Source organism: Scyliorhinus canicula, chromosome 8, assembly GCF_902713615.1.
Source record: "Scyliorhinus canicula chromosome 8, sScyCan1.1, whole genome shotgun sequence".
Lineage (NCBI taxonomy): Eukaryota > Metazoa > Chordata > Chondrichthyes > Carcharhiniformes > Scyliorhinidae > Scyliorhinus > Scyliorhinus canicula.
In genome coordinates, this window is record NC_052153.1 from 113,577,233 (window position 1) to 113,599,435 (window position 22,203).

Below are 22,203 nucleotides of genomic sequence, written 5' to 3' on the forward strand. Positions count from 1 at the left end.
TGGGGGGACATGCATGTCCTGCATTTCAACCAACTGGCCTTTAAAACCCTCCCACATGTCTGACGTGGATTTGCCCTCAAATAGCTGCTACCAAACCACATTCCCAAGTTCCTGTCTAATTTGGATGTAATTGACCCTCGCCTAATTAAGCACCCTCACCCATAGACCACGCTTATACTTGGAGAGCTGAAGGGCCTGTTCCAGTGCTGTACTGTTCTTATCCATGACTACTCAAAATCTTATGGAATTATGGTCGCTAAGCCCAAAATGCTCCCCCCACTGAAACATCAATCACCTAAATGCTCCCCCACTGAAACATCAATCACCTAAATGAAAAATGAAACAAAATGAAAATCGCTCATTGTCACGAGTAGGCTTCAATGAAGTTACTGTGAAAAGCCCCTAGTCGCCACATTCCGGTGCCTGTCCGGGGAGGCTGGTACGTGAATTGAACCGTGCTGCTGGCCTGCCTTGGTCTGCTTTAAAAGCCAGCGATTTAGCCCAGTGTGCTAAACAAGCCCCTGGTTATGCTCCCCCACTGAAACATCAATCACCTAAATGCTCCCCCACTGAAACATCAATCACCGGGGTGGCTCATTCCCCAATACCAAGTCTAGTATGGACCCCTCTCTGGTGGATTGTCAACATGCTGTATCAAAAAGCCCACCTGACAAATCTAACAAATTGCTCTACATCCGACCCCCTAGTGTAAGGGATTCCCAATTAATATGGGGGAAGTTAAAGTCGGCCATCACAACTACGCTGCTTTTTTCCACACCTTTTCAGTAACTGACAACACAACTGCTCCTCTGTCTCCTGCGGGCTGTTGGGAGGTCTATAGTCCACTCCCAACATTGTAATTTCACCCTTCTTATTCCTGAGCTCCACCTATAATGCCTCACTACAAGATCCCTCCAATGTGACCTCCCTCAACACAGCTATGATGTGCTCCATAATCAGCAATGCAACCCCCCCCACCTCGGTTGTTTCTCCTGTCCCGTCTAAAACGATATCCCGGAACATTAATCTGCCAGTTCTTTAACCATGTCTCCGTAATGCAATCACAGCATAGTTCCATGCCGTAATCCAGGCTCTCAGTGTATCTGTTTTACCTGTTATACTCCTTGCAATGATGCAAAAGCACTCCAGACTGACAATCCCACTGAGCCCTATGGCTTCCCTGTGCCTGCTCTTACTCTGTGCTATGTTTATCTCAGTCTCACTTTTTCCCCAGTCTCTACACTTACTGGCCTGCTGTTCCGGTTCCCAACCCACTGCCACACTAGGTTAAACCCTCCCGAACAGCACGAGCAAACCTCCTGCCCAGATATTGGTGCCCTTCCAGCTCAAATTTTTCCACATTATTCTGCATCTTCCAAATTTTAACACATTCACTTGCCCTATCTTTTTCTCCTGTGCAGATTTTTGTGTCTTGCTCAACTTGCTTTCTCACATTGACTCACTTGATTTATTATCATTTATTAAGATTTTTGAAATATCCTGCTACTACCTCCTTTATAATGGATTCAAGTATTTTTTCCAGTGACAGATGAGAAGCTAACTGGCCCACAGTTTCCTGCTTTGTCTCCATCCTTTATTCTGCATAGGATTGTTATGTGTGGTTTTTTAATCCGCTGGAACATCTCTAGATCCTTGAGAACTTTGGAAGATTACAACCAATGCATCCACTACTTATGTATCCACATCTTTTAAGACCTTAGTAAGGCCTTCAGATTCAGGGGACTGTCAGCCTTTAATGCCTGGTACATTTTGTGATAATAATGGCTTCAAGTTCTCTCACCCATTTCCCACAGTTTTCTACTTTATTGGGATTCATTTTGTATTTTCTATAGTGAAAACTTTTACAAAATATTTCCGAAGTCTCTGCCATTTCCTTATTTCCCATTATTAATTCCCAAGTCTCGTTCTTTAAGGGACCAAAGTTTACTTTAGCTACTCTCTTCCTTTTTATACAATTGTCTCAGCTTTTACTGTCTGGTTTTAGATTTCTTGCTAGTTTACTATCATAATCTATTTTCTCCCTTTTTTTAAAAAAATCATCATTTGCTGGTTTCTAATGTTTTCCTAATCTTCTGCTTACCACGAAACCTTGGAACATCATACGTCTTTTCTTTCAACCCTCCTTAATGTCCCTAGTTAGCCATGGATGGTGCATCCCTCTCTCAAGTGTCTTCCTTTCTCAATTAATATATTGTTTGAGAACGACAAAATAGCTCTTTAAATGTCTGCCACTGTTTATTGCTATCTTACCATTCAATCTGTTTTCTCAGTCCACTTCAGTCAACACTTGCTTCGTATTTTTGCAGCTGCCTTTATTCAAGATTAAAACACTAATTTCACTCAAGTTTCTTGCCCTTGAGTAGAACTTGAAATTATATCATATTATGATCATTCTTCCATAGAGGATTCTTTACTGTGATCATAATTAATGCAATCACATTATACAATCAGATCTAAAACATCCTGTTCACCAGTTGGCGCCACATGTGTTCTAAAAAAACTGTCACGTATTTGTCCTCCAAGCTACCCATGCAAATTTGATTTCTCCAATCTAGATGAAGGTTAAAGCTGCACACAGTTTGGCTTTTGTTAGAATCCCCATAATTTCTCATTTCATACTTTGTCCTTCAGTGCAGCTATTATTGGCAATCACACTGGTGATTATCTTATGTCCAACAGATTCCATAAGATCATTTTACAATATTGTATTGATTGCATATTAACAGAACTACCATACCTCCTTTTCTTTTCTACCTGTGATTATGAATTTTCAAGTACCCCTGAATATTCAGTTCTCAGCCTAGTTCACTTTACAACCACGTTGCCCATATCATTATCCTGCACTATTGCCCTGTCTGTTCTTTAACATTCAAAATTTGTCCTCACTTAAACACGCTCCCAGACTATTTAGTTTACAATTCTATCTACCGCCCAAGACATGCAATTCACAAGTTCACTGCCCCCCACCGCAGTTCAAGTGAAACCGAACAGCTCCCTCATTCCCCAGGACTGGTGCCAGCTCCCCATGAATTGAAACCCATTTTTCCCACACTAATCTTCAAATCATGCATTCAATTCCCTAGTTCTCACTGACCCCATTATAATCTGCAAATCATCAGCGAACATTCCCACTTCTGACTTCACTGATGAACCTTGAAGATGGTTGCGGCCTAGAACACTAACCTGAGGAAGCCATGCATCAATGTGTTCTCCAATAATTATAACTCCAACAAGTGGAGAGTTTTTACCAATTCCCACTGACTTCAGTTTTAGAGTTCCTTGATGCCACACTCCATCAAATATTACCTTGATGTTAAAAGGCAGTTACTCTTGCCCCACGTCTGGAATTCACTCTTTAGCATAGACTGAGGCCAGGAGCAGAGTGACCTTGGAAGAACCCAATTTTATTTTTTATTTTTCTAATTAAGAGGCAATTTAGAGTGGCCGATCCACCTACCCTGCACATTTTTGGGTTGTGGGGGTGAAACCCACGCAGACATGGGGAGAATGTGCACACTCCACACACACAGTGACCCGAGGCCGGGATCGAACCCGGATCCTCGGCGGTGAGGCAGTAGTGGTAACCACTATCGTGCCACCCTGAACCCAAAATGAGCATAAGCAAGCAGATGATTCCCAAGTAAGTGCTGCTTGTTTGCACTGTTGACATCACTTTGCAGATGATTTAATAGACTGATGGGGCAATAGTTGGCTAGACTGGTATTCCCGTGCCTTTTGTGGACAAAACGTAGGTTGGATGATTTTCCACATTATCAGGTGTCCCAGCTGAACTCTTGCAGTCTATGTTATAGCTGAACAGGAACTACTTGGTTAGGAGTGTAGCTGGTTCGAGAGGACAGCTTGTCAGTTCTATAGCCATCTCCTCATCTGTCATCTCCTCTATTATGTTCTGGGGAACTACCACCGTAGTAAATGGATACATTTGGGACAGATGTAAGAACTCAAAACTGAGCATCCACGAGCTGCTGAGGACCATCTGTTGTAGCAGAATTGAATTCCACCGCAGCCTGTCAGCTTATGGGCTGGTATATCCCTCACTCTTGTTCTGGCTCTTGTTGCCAGAGCCCATAACCATGGTAATGTCCAGTGTCTTTAGCCGTCTCTGGATAGGATGTGGGGTCAATCAAATTAACTGAAGGCTAGCATCTGTGATACTGGGGACTTTGGGAGGAGATCCAAATGGATCAGCCATTCAGCACTTTTGGATGAAGGTGCTGGCAAAAGTTTCAGCCTCTTCTTTCAAACTGATCTGCTGGGCTTCCTCATTATTGAGAATACGGAATGTATGCAGTCTTCTTCTCTGGCTAGTTGTTAAATTATTCATCAATGTGAACCACTGGATATGGCAACAGTGCAGAGCTTTGATCTTATCCACTGGTTGAGGATTCTTTTGACTCTGACTGTAACTTGCTGCTTTCACTGTTTAGCATGTATTTAGCCCTATGATGTAGCATCCCAAGGGTGGCACCTCATTTGAGGTATTTATTTTTCCAGCTCCTGGTACACTCTCTTCCACAGCTTTGAATCAGAGTTAATACCTGGCTTGACAGTGATGCTAGAGTGAGGGATATACCAGCCCATAAGCTGACAGGTTGCGATGGAATTCAATTCTACTACAACAGATGGTCCTCAGCAGCTCGTGGATGCTCAGTTTTGAGTTCTTACATCTGTCCCAAATGTATCCATTTACTACGTTGGTAGTTCCCCAGAACATAATAGAGGAGATGACAGTGTGAAGGCAGGATTATGTACCTACACGTATTATTGACATTCTTGTCTATTTCCTACATCACATTTGTTTGGCTCTTAAAATCACCATTTCACCATCATGCATCTCTGTCACACTAAATCTATGAGATTAAAATGGAACATCAGCAAATGAAAACTTAAGACATAGGCCATGTATAAAGAAAAGCAAAGTCGCTAGAAAACTGGATAAAAAACGATCAGTGACAAACTAAGAACTTATGCTAATTCAATCCTGAAAGAGTAATCACAAAAGTCTGCCAATTAAAGATAGCTCCTCTAACTTCCATCAAAAAGTCAAATTCTTTGGAAAAACTGTTTTGCCAGCTATATTTTCCTCAGTAACTGAAATCTACAACAGACAAAATTAACATTGGGAACATTCATATTTCACAATATTATGGTTTTCGCATTTGGGCACTGAACCTCACAAAAGGTATGCTGGCCTTCAAAGAAGTATAGCACAGATTCACCTTAATGACACTGAGCCTTAAAGGGTTTAATTATGAGAACGGGTTGCATAAAATTAGCTTTATTCATTTCAGTTTGTAAGATCTGATTGTCATGTAGAGAATAAAGGCTCCACAGGGTGGAGAGAGAATCTCAGATGATTCATCAAGTTATTATTTTACAGCTGAAAACAAATTCAATAAAAATTTTAACTGAACATCTATTTTACTTTAATGTGTATCTAAATATTCCTTACACTACCCTGATGTGTAATTACATCTGTTATTTGCACCCATTGTTCATTACAATGATTCCTTAGCTAAGTTTGCTCTTCAGAAAAACAGTACATGAAACAAAAAATGGCAACATAGCTTACAAATAAATCCATGGTAAATTCAGAGCAATAAAAATAAATGAAATTAAGAAAACAGTAGGTTAACTTTTAACAAATTGCTACATTTTGGTACTATGTGGATTGGAGGCTCATGGATGCACTGGCTTCAATTTTCTAATAGGCACTGGAACCGGCAAGATAGCTCACAGCGGGCATATAATGAAAAAAGTAGCCCTAAAAAGAAAACTCACCACTGACATTTTCACTTAAAATAAGATGAAAGAGTTGGGCAAAAGCATCAACATCTTTGTGCAGCCAAATATCTGATAGACAGGCATCCATTTCCTTTATAAGCCAAGGCTCAAGAGAACTGAAATCTTTTTCATTCTGTGGAGTATAGAAACAGGAAAGAAAATTGAGACTATAGCTACTAAAGGCACAATTGTACATCTCAGGCAATAATTCCAATAAGAGGCAAACTTCACCCTGTCAGGAGTCACTTTGTTAGCAGGTATGAACAGTATAATCTGTGTCATAGATGCACAATATAACTCATTGCAAATATGAATTGAATGAAGACAACTTATGAAGATTTCATGAATCATTAAAGGTTAATGATCGAAACAGATTATAATACAAATTTATCAAAGTTTAGTAAAATAGGGAGAGAAGCAGGCCATTTAACTCCGAGCTTTTACCGGCATTCATTGAGATTTTGACTCATCTGCACCTGAACTCCACATATCCACCTTTGCCCCATATACTTTAATACTCTTGGTTAACCAATATCTATTAATCGAAGTTCAATATTTGACCTATATCCATTGCCATTTGCACAAAAGAATTACTACCATATTGTGTGTGCAGCATCTGAATTCCACTCCGGAAAGGTGTGGCTTTAAATTTTAGACTATGCTGCCTCGTCCTATTTTCCCCAATGAACAGGAATAGTTACCCTCAGTCTTCCCTTCATGTTTCCATTAATATCTTGAAAACGTCAATCAAGTAACCCCATAATCTTCCAAATTACAGGGAAGACAATCCCATTTTGCATAAGTGCTCCTTGTAATTTAACCCTTGGAGTTCTGGTATCATTCCGGTAAATCATTCTCTCGCTAATATAACCTTATCGGTCTGGTATCCGGAATGGAATGCTGTACTCCAGGTGCAGTCTAGCCAGGACATTGCATAACTGATACACAGCTTCTACCTCCTTGCGTTAAGAGTCCTTTAAACATAAACGGCGAGTAATCCAATAGCCTTTTCTAGTTATTTTCTGTACCTGAATGGTACAAAGTGTGGTAGAAGTTTGAAATTTTCTTGAGCTAATGGCAATTTATCTAAATCAATTATTGAACTGAGATTAATAGATATTGGTTAACCAAGAGTATTAAAAGCAGGGCAGCACAGTGGCGCAGTGGATAGCACTGCTGCCTTAAGGCGCTGATGTCCCAGGTTCGATTCCAGCTCTGGGTCACTGTGTGGAGTTTGCATATTCTCCCCGTGTTTGCGTGGGCTTCACCCCCACACCCAAAGATGTGCAGGGTTGGTGGGTTGGCCACGCTAAATTGCCCTTTAATTGGAAAAAGATCTTTGGGTGTGGGGGCAAAACCCACATAAACACGGGGAGAATATGCAAACTCTCAACGGGCAGTGACCCAGAGCCGGGATAAAACCTGGGACATCGGCGCCGTGAGGCACAGTGCTAAACACTGCGTCACCGTGCAGACCTGTGATTTCATAAATTTAATCACAACGGCTATTCCTTCAGTTCTACCGTTTTTCCTATCTTACCTGTAGTTTTTGTAACATGGCAATTTTAGCTCCCAGACCACAGCATGTCATAACCTCCAAGTTGATTTTGCACCTGCAATTTGTTCAATTTGTTCCTTATGCCTCATGTGATTGCGTGAAGAACACTTATTTGCGTGAGAAACCCTAACTTGTCCTTCAGTTCTACTGTTTTACTTTCCTGTGTTTTTTTTAAAATTTCTCTCTCCTTGTTTAATTATTTCACATCTTCCATTTTTCTTTTTGCCAGTCCTGCCAGTAGGGTGGCATGTTGGCACAGTGGTTAGCACTGCTGCCTCACCGTTTCAGAGACCCGGGTTCAATTCCGGCCTTGGATCATTGTCTGTGAGGAATTTGCACGTGCTCCCAGTGTCTGTGTGGGTTTCCTCCGGGTGCTCCAATTTCCTCCCACAGTCCAAAGATGTGCTGGCTAGGTGGATTTGCAATGATAAATTAGCCCTTAGTGCCCAGGTTACGTGGCTAGGGCGGCACGGACAGGTGAGTGGGCATGGTTAAAGTATTCATTCAAAGGGACGGTGCATACTCGATGGGCTGAATGGCCTCCTTCTGCCCTGTAGGGATTCTATGATTTAAAGAAAAATTTGACTATTGCAGTACTCTCTTCCCTTTCATTTATTTTTCAATTACTATTTACCTTTTCCATCTAATCTCACACCCCAGCATATGCGCTTTAAAGTGTTCACCCCATTTATCCCCTCCCCTAGACTTGACTTCTTATCCAGACATATTGCAATATAAAATAGGATTTCAATTATCTCATCTTTTGAGGAACAGTCCAACGTAGGCTGAACATTAACTGTTAAACATGGTAATTAGATTGCTTTTTATGAACTTCATAAGAAAGCTGAGCCCAAAATTTGGCAGGCGTCTATCACAAAGCAGACTAACATATTATGGAACAATTGCTAACATGGTTTTAATCTAGATATAGCTGTACTATTGTTGGTGTTAACAAAGAATTTCACAGAGTATTCCCTGAATTGGTGATAGATTTTTTTATTGCTTCACCCAGGCAATTCATGGTGGATCAATGGTGTACTTGGTTACACTGCATCGGATAGAATGGCTTTTACCATTCTTCCTTTTATGCGCGTTTTACCAACCCTTTGCATTCTGCTTAAAATGGTCCAATCAGGACTGATCAAGTGCACACAAACTATTATGATGTAACAGAAATGGACGCTTAGTGGCAGCACGGTAGCATGGTAGCATGGTGGTTAGCACAATTACTTCACAGCTCCAGGATCCCAGGTTCGATTCCCAGCTTGGTTCACTATCTGTGCGGAGTCTGCACGTTCTCCTTGTGTGTGCATGGGTTTCCTCCGGGTGCTCCGGTTTTCTCCCGCAATCCAAAGATGTGCAGGTTAGGTGGATTGGTCATGCTAAATTACCCTTAGTCCACAAGTGCTCTTAGTGTTGGGTCAGGTTACTGGGTTATGGGGATAGGGTGGAGGTGTGGGCTTGGGTAGGGTGCTCTTTCAAAGTGCCGGCGCAGACTCGATGGGCCGAATGGCCTCCTTCTGCACTGTAAATTCTATGACTCTATAACTAAAGCCGGAGTATATTACAATCTCTATTCATTATGCATGCTGTTTGGTTTGAACTATGACTTCTTAGGAATAAAGTAAATTTGACGGCTGTCCCCTCCAACATATGTTAGATGACTACAAACTTATAGATATTGGAACTGTAGATTAAACTGTATGCCCTAAGAACCAAAATGTAAAATAGTTAACTTGGGCAGAACAGCAGGAACATAGAAAGAAAATACATATTTAAAAGTTTGTCAAATTACCAATTGACTGAATACACTGTCTCCACCATCATCAAGCAAATCATTTTCTGTTGTCAGGCTTGGGATAAATCTTTGTCTTTGATATTCCGATCTGCTGGCATTACTTGTCTCCTTAGCTTTATACCATTCACTTAAATTTGTTTGTTGCTTTTCCTCTGAAGACAAGATATAATTATTCTCAGCAATTAATATAATTAATAACTCTAAGAATGTTTAATGTTCACACGATGTATTATTGGAACACATTACGTTATAATATTAGGTTAAAATCTAACCAAACTGGACTGTTGCTCAAACCTGCTGGCTCAATATCAGTTCTTATTTTAATCAAGCAGTCAGGTAGCAATGGTGATATACTCGCATTTGAACTTACCTCGCTGTTTCTCTTTTTTATATTTCAACATTTCTTTATTCGTATAGCCAGTTGTACGCAAGATGTCCTCTAAAAAAAGTTCTTTTACTTCAAATGGTCTCCCTTGAACTTGAAAGAAAAGCACCAATGATTTTAAACCATGCTTAAATCTGCCTTGTTATACTCTTGATCCAATATATGATTGTAAATTGAATACCTTGACCATAATACAAGATGTTGTTCATCAGCTTTTACTTACTGTAAATTACAGGACATCCAGTGAAGTATCTGATGAAGAGATTAACATCCAGAGCTGCACTAGAAAGTATAAGTCTTAGAGATGGATGTTTTTGCATCAGATCCCTCAGTTTAGTTAGTAAGAAATCACTAAAGCGATCTCGCTCATGTACTTCATCCTGTTGCACAAAAATGGGAAAATAAAGAATATTTTAAACCATTAATCTTGCACCTAGTGAAACAAGGATAAGGTCATATCCATTTTTATCTGCATAATTTCTACTCTTTTCAGTTAGCTGGTTAGTAGCTGCCAAGCATATATCCCTGCCGCAATCCCCCCACCCATATATTTTTAACCAATGTATTTAATTCAATCCTTATGGTAATTTACATATGCATTTGTAGAATTAATTCAATCTAGTTCAGCACATTAGTGCTCTAATGTTCAGTGGCACATATTAGGACTGTTCACATTTTGTCCCACAAGCGACCTGAGCTGCAAGGACCGCAGAACCATTTTGCCAAGCTGTTGACAAAATTACTGAATGGCTGAACCATAGCTTTCATTTATCATCTAAGCCTGCCAACATCAGTTCTTCAACCCATTGTGCCACCATTTAACAAGAAAAATGTTTTTTCTCATTACAATTGAAGAATGTCAATATGAACCAATTGGAAGGCTCTCAAAGCTTTTGAGATCAGATCGAAAGAAAACAATTTTCACCTCACTATTGATTGCGCATAAATGCAAGTAGGAAAGTTTAGGTATTGGTGTCCGAAAATAGTTTATATCTCTAATTTAGATTGAAGAAATAGGCTGCTAGAAAACAGCTTTCATTTTAATTTGTTAAATAAACTTTTGAGGCATACCAGCTTTTGTCTCGAATTAATGTTTATTTTCTCAAGGTGTTTAGCAACACTATGTAGTTACTTCCGGTTCTGGTCCTTTTATGGAGTTACTTTCTAGTTGTTTACAGCCTCTGATAACATTCCTTTCTCACCTTTATCTTGTTAAGATTAGTCGCAGCTTTGTTTTTTGGAGAAAAGGAGAATGTTTTCTGGATTAACTGACTTCATTAATCATACCTGTCACTGCACTAGGTTAAGAACATGGAAACAGCAGGAGTAGGCCGTTTGGTCCTTCGAGCCTGTTATGATGTAAACAAGATCATGGCTGATTTTCTATGCTAACCCCACCTTCCCACACTATCCACTTATCCTTGAATTTCTTTAGTACCCAAAAGTCTAGCAGCCAATCTTTATACCTCAGCGACCAGTCTTGGTTTGGAAATAGACAATCAGAAAAATCTGTGACAATCCTTGTTTAAAGAAATTACACTGAAATTTCCATACTTAGCATTAATGTGATGCAAACTATTGGCTTGTTTGAATGTAATGCCCATTTAGGTTCTACAATTTAGCTATTGTAAGTTTATAAACAAATGGTGTGACTGCTTAGCTGCCATAAAGTGAATAAAATAGTCCATGCTAATATTGAAGCAGCTAATGTGCATGGAAATATCAAGAATTAATAATAATTAGACTATCATATCTTCTGCTGAATTAGAGACAGGATCATCACTCAAAAGGATCACAAACTTAAACTCTGGCTTTGAAATGCACTTATTTAAGAAGTTTCACTGCTGCCTGGAACAGAGGATAGCAGAAAAATACCCTGGAGGTTTCAACATAGAAACATTACAGATGCAATAGGAGAAAGGTACAATAAATGAAACATATGAAATAATGTTTTAAATAAATTAATGACACAGCTGCAACTTGATTATCATAAATCTAAATCCAAACTTGTTGAGGTAGCAGGTTAGCTTTCTATGGTCAAATTTATTATTTAGTCAACTGTAACTGCAGTACTCTAACAGAGAGAACTAACATGCTTTACAAACTACACAACCCTGTCATTGCCACCCACTCAGTTATACTGCTGCTGTCTATCTGAAGTAGGATACTTCACAGCATATATAAAGAATACCATCATAAGTAACTAATCCTTCAAACCATCATCAAAAATGCACTTCTAATTTTCATTAAAATTTCTACATAAAATTAAATATGTTCAACCGTACTGGATTCAAAACTAAGGGGCAGGATTCTCCGTTTCTGAGACCACTGATGCAGAATTCATGGACTTTCACGACAAAATTGGCAACGAACCTGGATCAATTCAGCAACTGTGGAGGGGCTAGCACCAGCCCTACATGGAACACAATCGATTCCTATGAAACAAGGTGTGGGATTCGCCAGGTCCCTGATTGATACTAGGGTAGCTAACAAGCTGCAGCCACAAATACACATTACAATGCGCGCACACACACTCATCCCAGCCAACAAGATGGCACCCACCATACAACTGATGGGTCGACGAGGGCCAGACTGGTGGGGGTAACCTGGGGAGACACATATATGATACATAGCCCCAAGTTCACCGTGGGCTCTTAGCAGTGTGGGCAGCTGCATGGCTGCCTTTCCGTCTGCAGCAATGGTGTTCCATGCCCATTCATCCCGACCCCGCAGCCCACCTCCTGGCCACACCCTGCTACTCTCCCCGGCCCTGGCAGAAGCCCGCCGGCCAGCGGCATGACTACCAGCAAACTATGGCAATGTTGGACACTTTCCGTAAGCCCTCTCTCTCCCTCAGCAGCCACAACGGCAGTTTTAAGATTTTTAAAAGCACAAGTGACCCGGGAACTCGACCTAATGGGGGCAGAGCATCGCAGAGGCCTCAGAGAATACTGGGTCAGGCCCGGTAACGATATGCAAACGGTGTTTACTGTACATGCATTCCGGACCACATTGACGCCGCTATTGAGGTGGCAGAGAATTGCGATTTGGCGTCAAATCGGCACCCGCTACAATTTTAGCATCAGAACCTATTCTCCACCCAATTGTATTTCGCGATTTCGGCATCAGCCAACAGAGAATCCGTCCAAGATCTATTCTGATTCCTTTGCATCTCTTCTCCTTTGGAAAATTCTTTCCCTCCTTCCACTTTCAACCCCTAAAGAAGCTCAATTGCTCAGCCAAACAGGTAATTTTCCAGGATTTGAAATGCAACCTGCACCCTCAAAAGGGTCAGAAAAGCAGTTCTTGTGACCTTTCCTCCATGAATATGTATATGGCACCCTCCAAGCCAGTATAATTAGTAATGGTTGGAAGCCTGTCTGTAAGCTTAAACTGCTACAGCACACCACCAGATTATTTTATAAGCATTAAGAATTTGGATTATGGCTAACTATTTCGGAACTGGAATAAAGAGAAATAAACTGAAAACCTAAAATAAAAACTGCAGGAAATAGATATTCAACCTACTAGCATTTGAAAATATGAAACGGCAATTTAGTACATTGGTTGTGGACCCTTTTGTCACATCTGGTAAGTGGAAGTTAACCCAGTCCCTTTATGGGACTAAACAAAATCAAGGGAGTGAGGTCAGAATAGGTATAAGATGTGCTTTGGTAGTGGGATCATTCTGTAACATTGTTCCCATTCTCTGTATCTTCATTGCCACAATGTAAACTCTGATAACACATTCAAAATTTAAGACTTGTTCGAGAAAATAACAAGCAAGGTGGATGAAGAAGAATTTGTAGATGTGGTGTACTTGGATTTTCAAAAGGCATTGAATAAGGTGCTAGGTCAAAGGTTTTTTAAAAGTAAAAGTACATGACGTATGGGGCAACATATTAGCACAGATAAAGGATTGGTTAGCTAACAGGAGACAGAGCAAGGATAAACAGGTCTTTTTCAGATTAGCAAGCTGTAACTAGGAGTGCCTCAGGGTTTGGTGCTTGGGCCTCAACTAATTACCATCTTGATCAATAACTTGGATGAAGGAACCAAATGCATGGTAATTAAGTTTGCCGATGACTCCATGATAGGTAGGAAAGCAAGTGGATAGTCTGCAAAGGGATGTGGACAGGTTAAGTGAGTGAGCAAAGATTTGTCAGATGGAGTATGTGGGAAAAGATGAACTACCCACTTTTGGCAGCAAGGATAGAAAAGCAGTATACTATTTAAATGGAGAAAGATTGCTGAATTCAGTTGTTATTGCAATAGGAATGGAATATAAAAGCAGGGAAGTTTTACTGCGGCTGTAGAGGACCTTGGTGACACCACTCCTGCAGTATGGCGTACAATTCTCTTGTGTTTCTGGCCCATTAAGTCTGCACCGGCCCTTGGAAAGAGCACCCTACTTAATCCCACATCTCCACCCTATCCCTCTAAACACAGTAACCCAACCTAAACCTTTGGACACTAAAGGGCAATTTAGCGTGGTCAATCCTCCAAACCTGCACATCTTTGGACTGGAAACCCACGCAGACGCGGGGAGAAAGTGCACACTCCACACAGGCAGTCACCTGAGGCCAGAATTGGGCAGCGCGGTAGCATGGTGGTTAGCATCAATGCTTCACAGCTCCAGGGTCCCAGGTTCGATTCCCGGCTGGGTCACTGTCTGTGCGGAGTCTGCACGTCCTCCCCGTGTGTTCGTGGGTTTCCTCCGGGTGCTCCGGTTTCCTCCCACAGTCCAAAGATGTGCGGGTTAGGTGGATTGGCCAGGCTAAATTGCCCTTAGTGTCCTAAAAAAAATAATGTTAATGGGGGTTGTTGGGTTACTGGTATAGGGTGGATACGTGGGCTTGAGTAGGGTGATCATTGCTCGGCACAACATTGAGGGCCGAAGGGCCTGTTCTGTGCTGTACTGTTCTAATTGAACCCAGGTCCCTGGAGCTATGAGGCTGCAGTGCTAACCACTGTGCCACCATGTCACCCCATCTTTGGTCTCATTTGACGAAGGATATATTTGCAGTAGAAGCAGTTTGGAAATGATTAACTCGACTCATTACCAAGATGAAGAGTTTATCAAGGTTGAATAAGTTGGGCCTCTACCCATTGAAGTTTAGAAGAATGAGGTGTGGTCTTATTGAAACATACAAGATCCTGAGGGAACTTGATAAGAGTGGATACCAGGGGGGGTGTATCCTCTTGTGTGGCGGAGTAGAACTAGGGGCACACATGAAGAGAATTTTCTCTGAGGGTCATTAGTATGTGGGGTTCTCTTCGCCAGAAAGCAATCGAGACTGGGTCACTGAATTTATTCAAGACCGAGTTAAGATAGATTTTTGATAAACAAGACAATCAAAGATTAGAGGGCAGTGAGGAAAGTATAATCAAGACTATAACCAAATCAGCCATAGTCTTACTGAGTGGCAGAGACTGGAGCGATGAATAGCCTAATCCTGCTCCAAGTCCAATGTCCCTTTCAGTCCTTCTTCTTCTTCTAAGATTTTCATTTAGCTATGGATTACAAAACTGTTGGTCAAGTCTGTCCTCATTTTCATGTCTCCACTCCCATCTTTTTTTTTTTAAATGCTTTTCAGTGCCTCACGATAATCATTTTGTTCAGCCCTACAAAATCGCTGTCCTCCATTTCTGAAGAAAGGTCCACAACCAAAATATTAACAGCTCTTTTGAGAAGCTGAATAGCCTTTACTTCCAGTATTTTCTCTCTCTGTAAGTTTCATTTATTTAATGTTCGGTTTACAAGACTATAAGACACAGGAGCAGAAATGGCCATGTTAAGGAAAACATTGATTGGCATCCTTCCATCTGTGAGATGATGACTCTCAGAACTTTGTTGCGATCATATGAGAACATTTTCTGCACTACTTTCTGATGGCTGAACAGGCCGATTCAATAAAGGCAAGTCTGGCACGAGTGCCACATGTTACGTTGTCCCTTGCCAGTGGCACAGGATGATCTCTACTGAAGCCTTGGGGCAGTTTTGTGCTTCTGAAACCACACTTCGTTGTGATGGCAAATTTCTCCCCAAAGCTGGGAGAATGAAAACCCGAATCATTCTGAAACACTTACTACTATCACATGTGTGACAGCCGCTAAGGTGCCATCTCCTGCCATTAACGTTCGAAGAAGTACTCCATTTGTACAAAATGTCAGCAATGTCTTTGGTGAAACCCTGAAACAAAAATAATTTTGTATGAGAAAACTTATACGCCAAGAGAACAAACTTTTAGTGTTTAGCAGTCTCTTCAATTCTACCTGCTCTCCAGTCGAATCTGATAACCGATAGTCTGCCCAATCTTCTCACCCCTCTCTGCAGCAACCCTTTCTGCCACAGCAATAGCTGCCAGTCGCCTGGGCTGAGTACAAAATATACGGCAGGGTATTCCATTCTTGTAACAGTCATCCAGAAGGAACTGGGGAATCTGAAAAAATAATGCAATAAAGAGTGAACAAAGCTACTCAAAATTAATAGACAAACTCAATAAATTAACAACACTGCAGCAAAAGTATATGGAAATATTATCAAGAATATTGCACCCTCGTCTTTGTATTTTGTGACCACATGGTTTTCAAAAAAACAAAAATAGATCCAGTACCATATTTCCCAAAAAGGCAAAGATCAAACCAACATTAAAAAACTTTTAAACTTTTGTCTTTTATAATGAGAACAAGTGCAACAGAAGTGACGGAAATTATGAAAATACCACAAGGATAATTGTCCACAACAGTAAATGAATTAAAAAAAAACATTTATTAAGGCATTTATGATTTTATAACAATGAACAATACAAATACAAATGTACACATAGATCAATGCATAACACATCCCTCCATCGCCCATTGTTCCCGCCTTCTCTAAACACAAAATAACCTAACACCCCGACCCCCTAACTGCCCCCCCCCCCTTATTGAATCTGCTGAAAGTTTAGTTTTCTCCAAGGAAGTCGATAAACAGCTGCCATCTCCGGACGAACCCTAACGTTGATCCTCTCAGGGCGAACTTAATTTTCTCAAGTCTGAAAAACTCAGCCATGTCACTCACCCAAACTCCTGATTTTGGGGGCTTCGAGTCCCTCCATGCTAATCAGATTCGTCTCTGGGCTACCAAGGAGGCAAAGGCCAAAACGTCAGCCTCTCTCGCCCCCTGGACTCACAGATCTTATGACATTTGGAAAATCGGCACCTCGGGACTCGGTGCCACCCTTGTTTTTAGTAGCGTGATCATGACATTCGCAAATCCCTGCCAGTATCCCCTCAGCTTCGGGCATGCCCAAAACCTCTCTCACTTGTCCTCTATCCCAAAATACTTGCTCATCCGGGCCACAGTCATGTGTGCCCAGTGAACCACCTTGAATCGTATCAGGCTGAACCTGGCACATGATGTTGACCCTGCTCAGAGCATCCTCCCACAGACCTGCCTCTACCTCCCCTCCCAGCTCATCTTCCCATTTATGCTTTAGCTCACCTATCTGAGTTTCCTCCCACTCCAGGAGTTCTTTATAGAATCCAAAACCTTCCCCTCCCGCACCCCCGTTTTAGAAACTACCTTGTCCTGTATCCCTCCGGAAGTAGAAGCGGGAAGGTCGCAACCAGCCTTCGCACAAAAACCCTTATCTGCAGAACCCTGCCATGGCAATCTCTGCAAGACGTGCCAGGTCATCAACATGGATACCACATTACAGGAGAGAACACCACCCACCAGGTACGCGGTACATACTCGTGCGGCTCGGCCAACATTGTCTACCTCATACGCTGCAGGAAAGGATGTCCTGCAGGTGGTACATTGGCGAGACCATGCAGACGCTGCGACAACGAATGAACGGACATCGCGCGACAATCACCAGGCAGGAATGTTCCCTTCCAGTCGGGGAACACTTCAGCAGTCAAGGGCCTTCAGCCTCTGATCTCCAGGTAAGCGTTCTCCAAGGCGGCCTTCAGGACGCGCGACAACGCAGAATCGCCGAGCAGAAACTTATAGCCAAGTTCCGCACGCATGAGTGCGGCCTCAACCGGACCTGGGATTCATGTCGCATTACATTCATCATCCATCATCTGGCCTGGGCTTGCAAAATCCTACCAACTGTCCTGGCGAGAGACAATTCACACCTCTTTAACCTGGGGTTACCCCTATCTCAGGATCTGTAAAGATTCAATTACCTGCTAATGCTCGCATTCTAAGAATTGTCTGGCATCTTTGAATTGATCTATATATATATATATATGTTTCTGGAACCTACCTCTTCATTCACCTGAGGAAGGAGCAGTGCTCCGAAAGCTAGTGTTTGAAACAAACATGTTGGACTTTAACCTGGTGTTGTAAAACGTCTTACTGTGCTCACCCAAGTCCAACGCCGGCATCTCCACATCTTGAGGACTATCGTGGATGAGATGTTGTTGTTTATTCTTACTCATTGTGGTCTGTGGGTCAGAAAGTCAAGGATCTAGTTGCAGAGTGAGGAGCCAAGTCCTAGGTTTTGGACCTTTGATATGACATTGGCTGGGATTATGGTGTTGAAGGCGGAGCTGTCGTCAATAAATAGGAGTCCGATGTAGAAGTCCTTGTTTTCGAGATGCTCTAGGGACGAGTTTAGGGCCAGGGAGATGGGGTCTGCTGTGGACCGGTTGCGGCGGTCCCACTCCACTCGATTGAATGCCTTCTCCGGGTCCACAGCAACCGCTACCTCCACGTCCTGTCCCTCCGGGGCATCATTACTACGTTCAGTAATCTCCTGACATTCGCTGACAGTTGTCTCCCCTTTATGAATCTCATCTGGTCTTCCCCCATCACCCCCAGCACACAATCCTCAGTCCGCGAGGCCAAGTTCTTTGCCAACAGTTTAGCGTCCACATTTAACAACAAAATTGGGCGGTAGGCCCCACACTGCTCTGGATTGTTGTCCTTCTTTAATATTAGGGATTATAGACTCCTGCGATAATGTAGGGGGGAGCTCCCCCTTACTCGCCTCATTATATGCCCTCACCAACAGGGGCCGCAGATTCCCAGCAAACCTCTTATAAAATTCTACAAAGAACCCCGTCCGGCCCGGGGCCTTCCTTGCCTGCATCGCCTCCATGCCGTCCAACACCTCAACCAGTCCAATACAGGACCTTAGCCCCTCCACCGAGTCCTCCTCCACCCTGGGGGAAGTCCAACCCATCTGTAATATTGTGCGAAGCAAATAATGGCATGATGGGAAAACTAGTCAAGTCTTCTTGGTACAATTGAATTTAAACTGACTTCACATAACCTAAGGCACAAATACAAACAGCCACGGTCAACTTGATCTGAGAACTGGCTGACTCTAAAACTTGGATAAGGCGCGTTCGTCATGAGACCAGAGCAGTCTAAATACATACGATAAGCTAAAAAACTGTCTCTTCCTGTATTTAAACAAATTTGTCCATCTCTTAAAACAAAGACAAGATAATGATACGAGACCCCAGTCCCCTAAAGGTCAGCAAGGTGACGCCATTGTAATAATTATTACTTATGTTTTACTTTTGATCAAATTCCTGACCAAGCTGTATTCATGTTATCTTGATCCTATAATGTATAAAAATCGTCTTATTCTTCTGTGATATTGCTGACTTGGAAAGGAACCAGCAGTTTGTACTTGACTGCCTTCCGACTTCAAGTCTCAGCCAATGCTGCTAGCAGTTGTAATTCGTAAAATAAAGTTCAGTTTTGCTTACCTAATGAATGCTGTTTGAATCTTTCTATCACAGTACAGAAGCGGGGAAAATATTGACGACGACACATCCAGGAACCACCGCATTACCTCCCCCTCGGCCAGGGCCACCGATTCGTAGAGCCTCCTATAAAACACCTCAAAAACCCAAAAAACCCTATTCACCCCCACTGGGTCCAACACCAGCCTTTCCATCCTGTCCTTCACCCTTCCGATCTCCCTTGCCACCACCTGCTTCCTAAGTTGGAGGGCCAGCATCCGGCTCGTGCTCCCCGTACTCATACACTGCTCTTCTGACCCTCCATAACTGCCCTACTGCCTTCCCAGTGGACACCAAACCAAACTCCACCTGGAGCTTCTGCCTCTCCTTCAACAATCCCACCTCCGCAGCCTCCGAATATCTCTTATCCACGCGCTGGATCTCGTCCATCAGCCTTGCCATCTCTGCTCATTCCACCTTTTTCCTGTGCGCTGGGATCAATATAAACACCCCTGGCTACTGCCTTAAACACCTCCCATAGCATGGCGGCAGGCACCTCACCTGTATCATTCACCCCCGAATGGCAGCCCTCAAAGCAGCACGGTAGCACATTGGATAGCACTGTGGCTTCACATCGCCACGATCCCAGGTTTGATTACCGGCTGGGTCATGATCTGTGTGGAGTATGCACGTTCTCCCCCATGTCTGTGTGTGTTTTCTCCCACTTGTTCTGAGAGAGGGTTTCATCACAATTTCCTTCTTTGGGGCTGGTTTAGCACAGTGGGTTAAACAGCTGGCTTGTAATGCAGAACAAGGCCAGCAGCGCAGGTTCAATTCCCATACCGGCCTCCTCGAACAGGTGCCGGAATGTGGCGACTCGGGGCTTTTCACAGTAACCTCATTGAAGCCTACTTGTGACAATAAGCGATTATTATTATTATTACCCGATCGCACACCTCCTCCTCTGCTAACAGCCCTACTTCCAGACCAGAACTGGCTTGGGCACAGAAGACAGAGGGTAGCACAAGAAGGGTGCTTTTCCGAATGGAAGGCTTTAACTAGTGGCATTCCACAGGGTTCAGTTCTGGGGCCTTTGTTGCTCGTGGTGTATATGAATGATTTGGAAGAAAATGCAGCTGGTCTGATTAGTAAGTTAGCAGACGACAGAAAAATTGGTGGAGTTCTGGTAGTGAAAAGAATTGTAAGAGGATACAGCAGGATATAAACTGGTTGGAGTCTTGGGCATGGTAATGGCAGATGGAGTTTAATCCGGCCAAGTGTGAGGTAATGCACTTTGGAAGGTCCAACTTTGGAGACAGTCTGAGAGAGGTCAACAAGATTATGAGTGGCATAGACAGAGTAGATAGTCAGATGCCTAGTGTAGGAGAGTTAAGTACCAGGGCACATAGGTTTAAAGTGTATGGGGAAAAGTTTAGAACTGATGTGCAAGGCAAGTTTTTTTTTTTGGTTGTTTTTTTTTTTTACAGAGGGTGGTAAATCTATGGAACGCGCTGCCTGGGGAGGTGGTGGGAGCAGGTACAATAGCAGCATCTAAGGGGCATCTAGGCAAATATATGAATAGGGTGAGAATGGAAGGATACGGACTCTGTAAGTGCATACAGTTTTAGTTTAATATAGGTACATGGTTGGCGCAGGCTTGGAGGGCCGAAGGGCCTGTTCCTGTGCTATATTGTTCTTTGTTCAATGCAGGTGCTGCCCCTACCCCCCAATCGACTTGCAAGTCCACCCAGTGTGGCGTGTGGTCTGAAACCACGATTGCAGAGTACCCCAGGTTGATGACCCTTGCCAGCAGTGCTTTGTCTACCACAAAATAATCATTCCGTGAGTACACCACGTGCACGTGGGAGAAGTTCGCGAACTCTTTTCCCCTCGGCCACTGAAACCATCCACGGATCTACCCCCTACCATGCACTCCATGAACCCCTTCAGCTCCTTTGCTACTCTCCCCGACCTGTCCAACCTTGGTTGAAGAACCGTATTAAAATCCCCTCCCATGATCAGCCGGTACAAGTCCAGGTCCGGGAATCTTCCCCGCACCCACCTCATGAACTCCACATTGACCCAGTTCGGGGCATAAACATTCACCAAGATCACTGGCATCTCCTCCAACTTCCCACTCATCATCACAAACCTTCCTCCCGAATCTGCCACAATATTCACCAGCTTGAATGCCACCCGTTTGTTTATCAGCACCACCACCCCCGGCATCTCCATATTTAATCCCAAATGGAAGACTTGCCCTACCCACCCTTTCCTTAGCCTAGTCTGATCCCCGAACTTCAAGTTGCAAAAAGACCATGTCCACCTTCAAGCTCAAGTGCACAAACACATGCGATCGTTTAACTGGCCCATTCAGCCTCTTCACATTCCATGTGACCAACCTGGTTGCCCCCCCCCCCTTGCCAATCAACGTTCTTGGTCCTGTGTCACGTGACCCTCCAGGCCTACCCTCAGAGGTCCACCATCACCACCTCCCTTCTTGCTGCCCCGCAGCAACCACACACGTGTCAGCCACCCCTCCCCGAATCAAAACAAACCCATCCCCATTTAATACACTAGCCACCTGCTCACTCCCCACTGCACTCCCGTTAACTATCCCACCGAGCTTGCCTCACAGCCCCTGCCAATGCCGCCCAACCTCCTACCCCCCAACGGATTCCCCTCCCCCATGTTCCCCAACCATCCCCCCCAGAACCCAGCAAGACCCATCAAAAAAAAAGAGAGGTTTTCCCATAATCAACAAACAAAAGGCAACAGAAACGAAAAAGGTAGAGAAAAAAAGTCAACATCTCTTCACACCTTAATATCCACCTTCTCCTGCCAGTCCATTGCCCCTTAAAAGACTCCATCACCTCCTCTGGTGTCCCAAAATATGTTCTCGGCCGTTATGAAACACCCCGAGGTGGGCTGGATATAGCATCCCAA

At 43.1% G+C, this 22,203-nt stretch overlaps 1 protein-coding gene across 1 annotated transcript in view; it reads right to left on the reverse strand.

The window, feature by feature from the left end:
* Positions 1–22,203, reverse strand: part of LOC119970452 (3'-5' RNA helicase YTHDC2) — a 173,096-nt gene that overhangs the window by 130,106 nt on the left and 20,787 nt on the right. Inside the window, 6 exon segments of the mRNA XM_038805078.1 lie at positions 5,824–5,959; positions 9,180–9,334; positions 9,553–9,660; positions 9,791–9,947; positions 15,658–15,760; positions 15,844–16,010. Coding sequence (XP_038661006.1) covers positions 5,824–5,959; positions 9,180–9,334; positions 9,553–9,660; positions 9,791–9,947; positions 15,658–15,760; positions 15,844–16,010 — 826 coding nt within the window.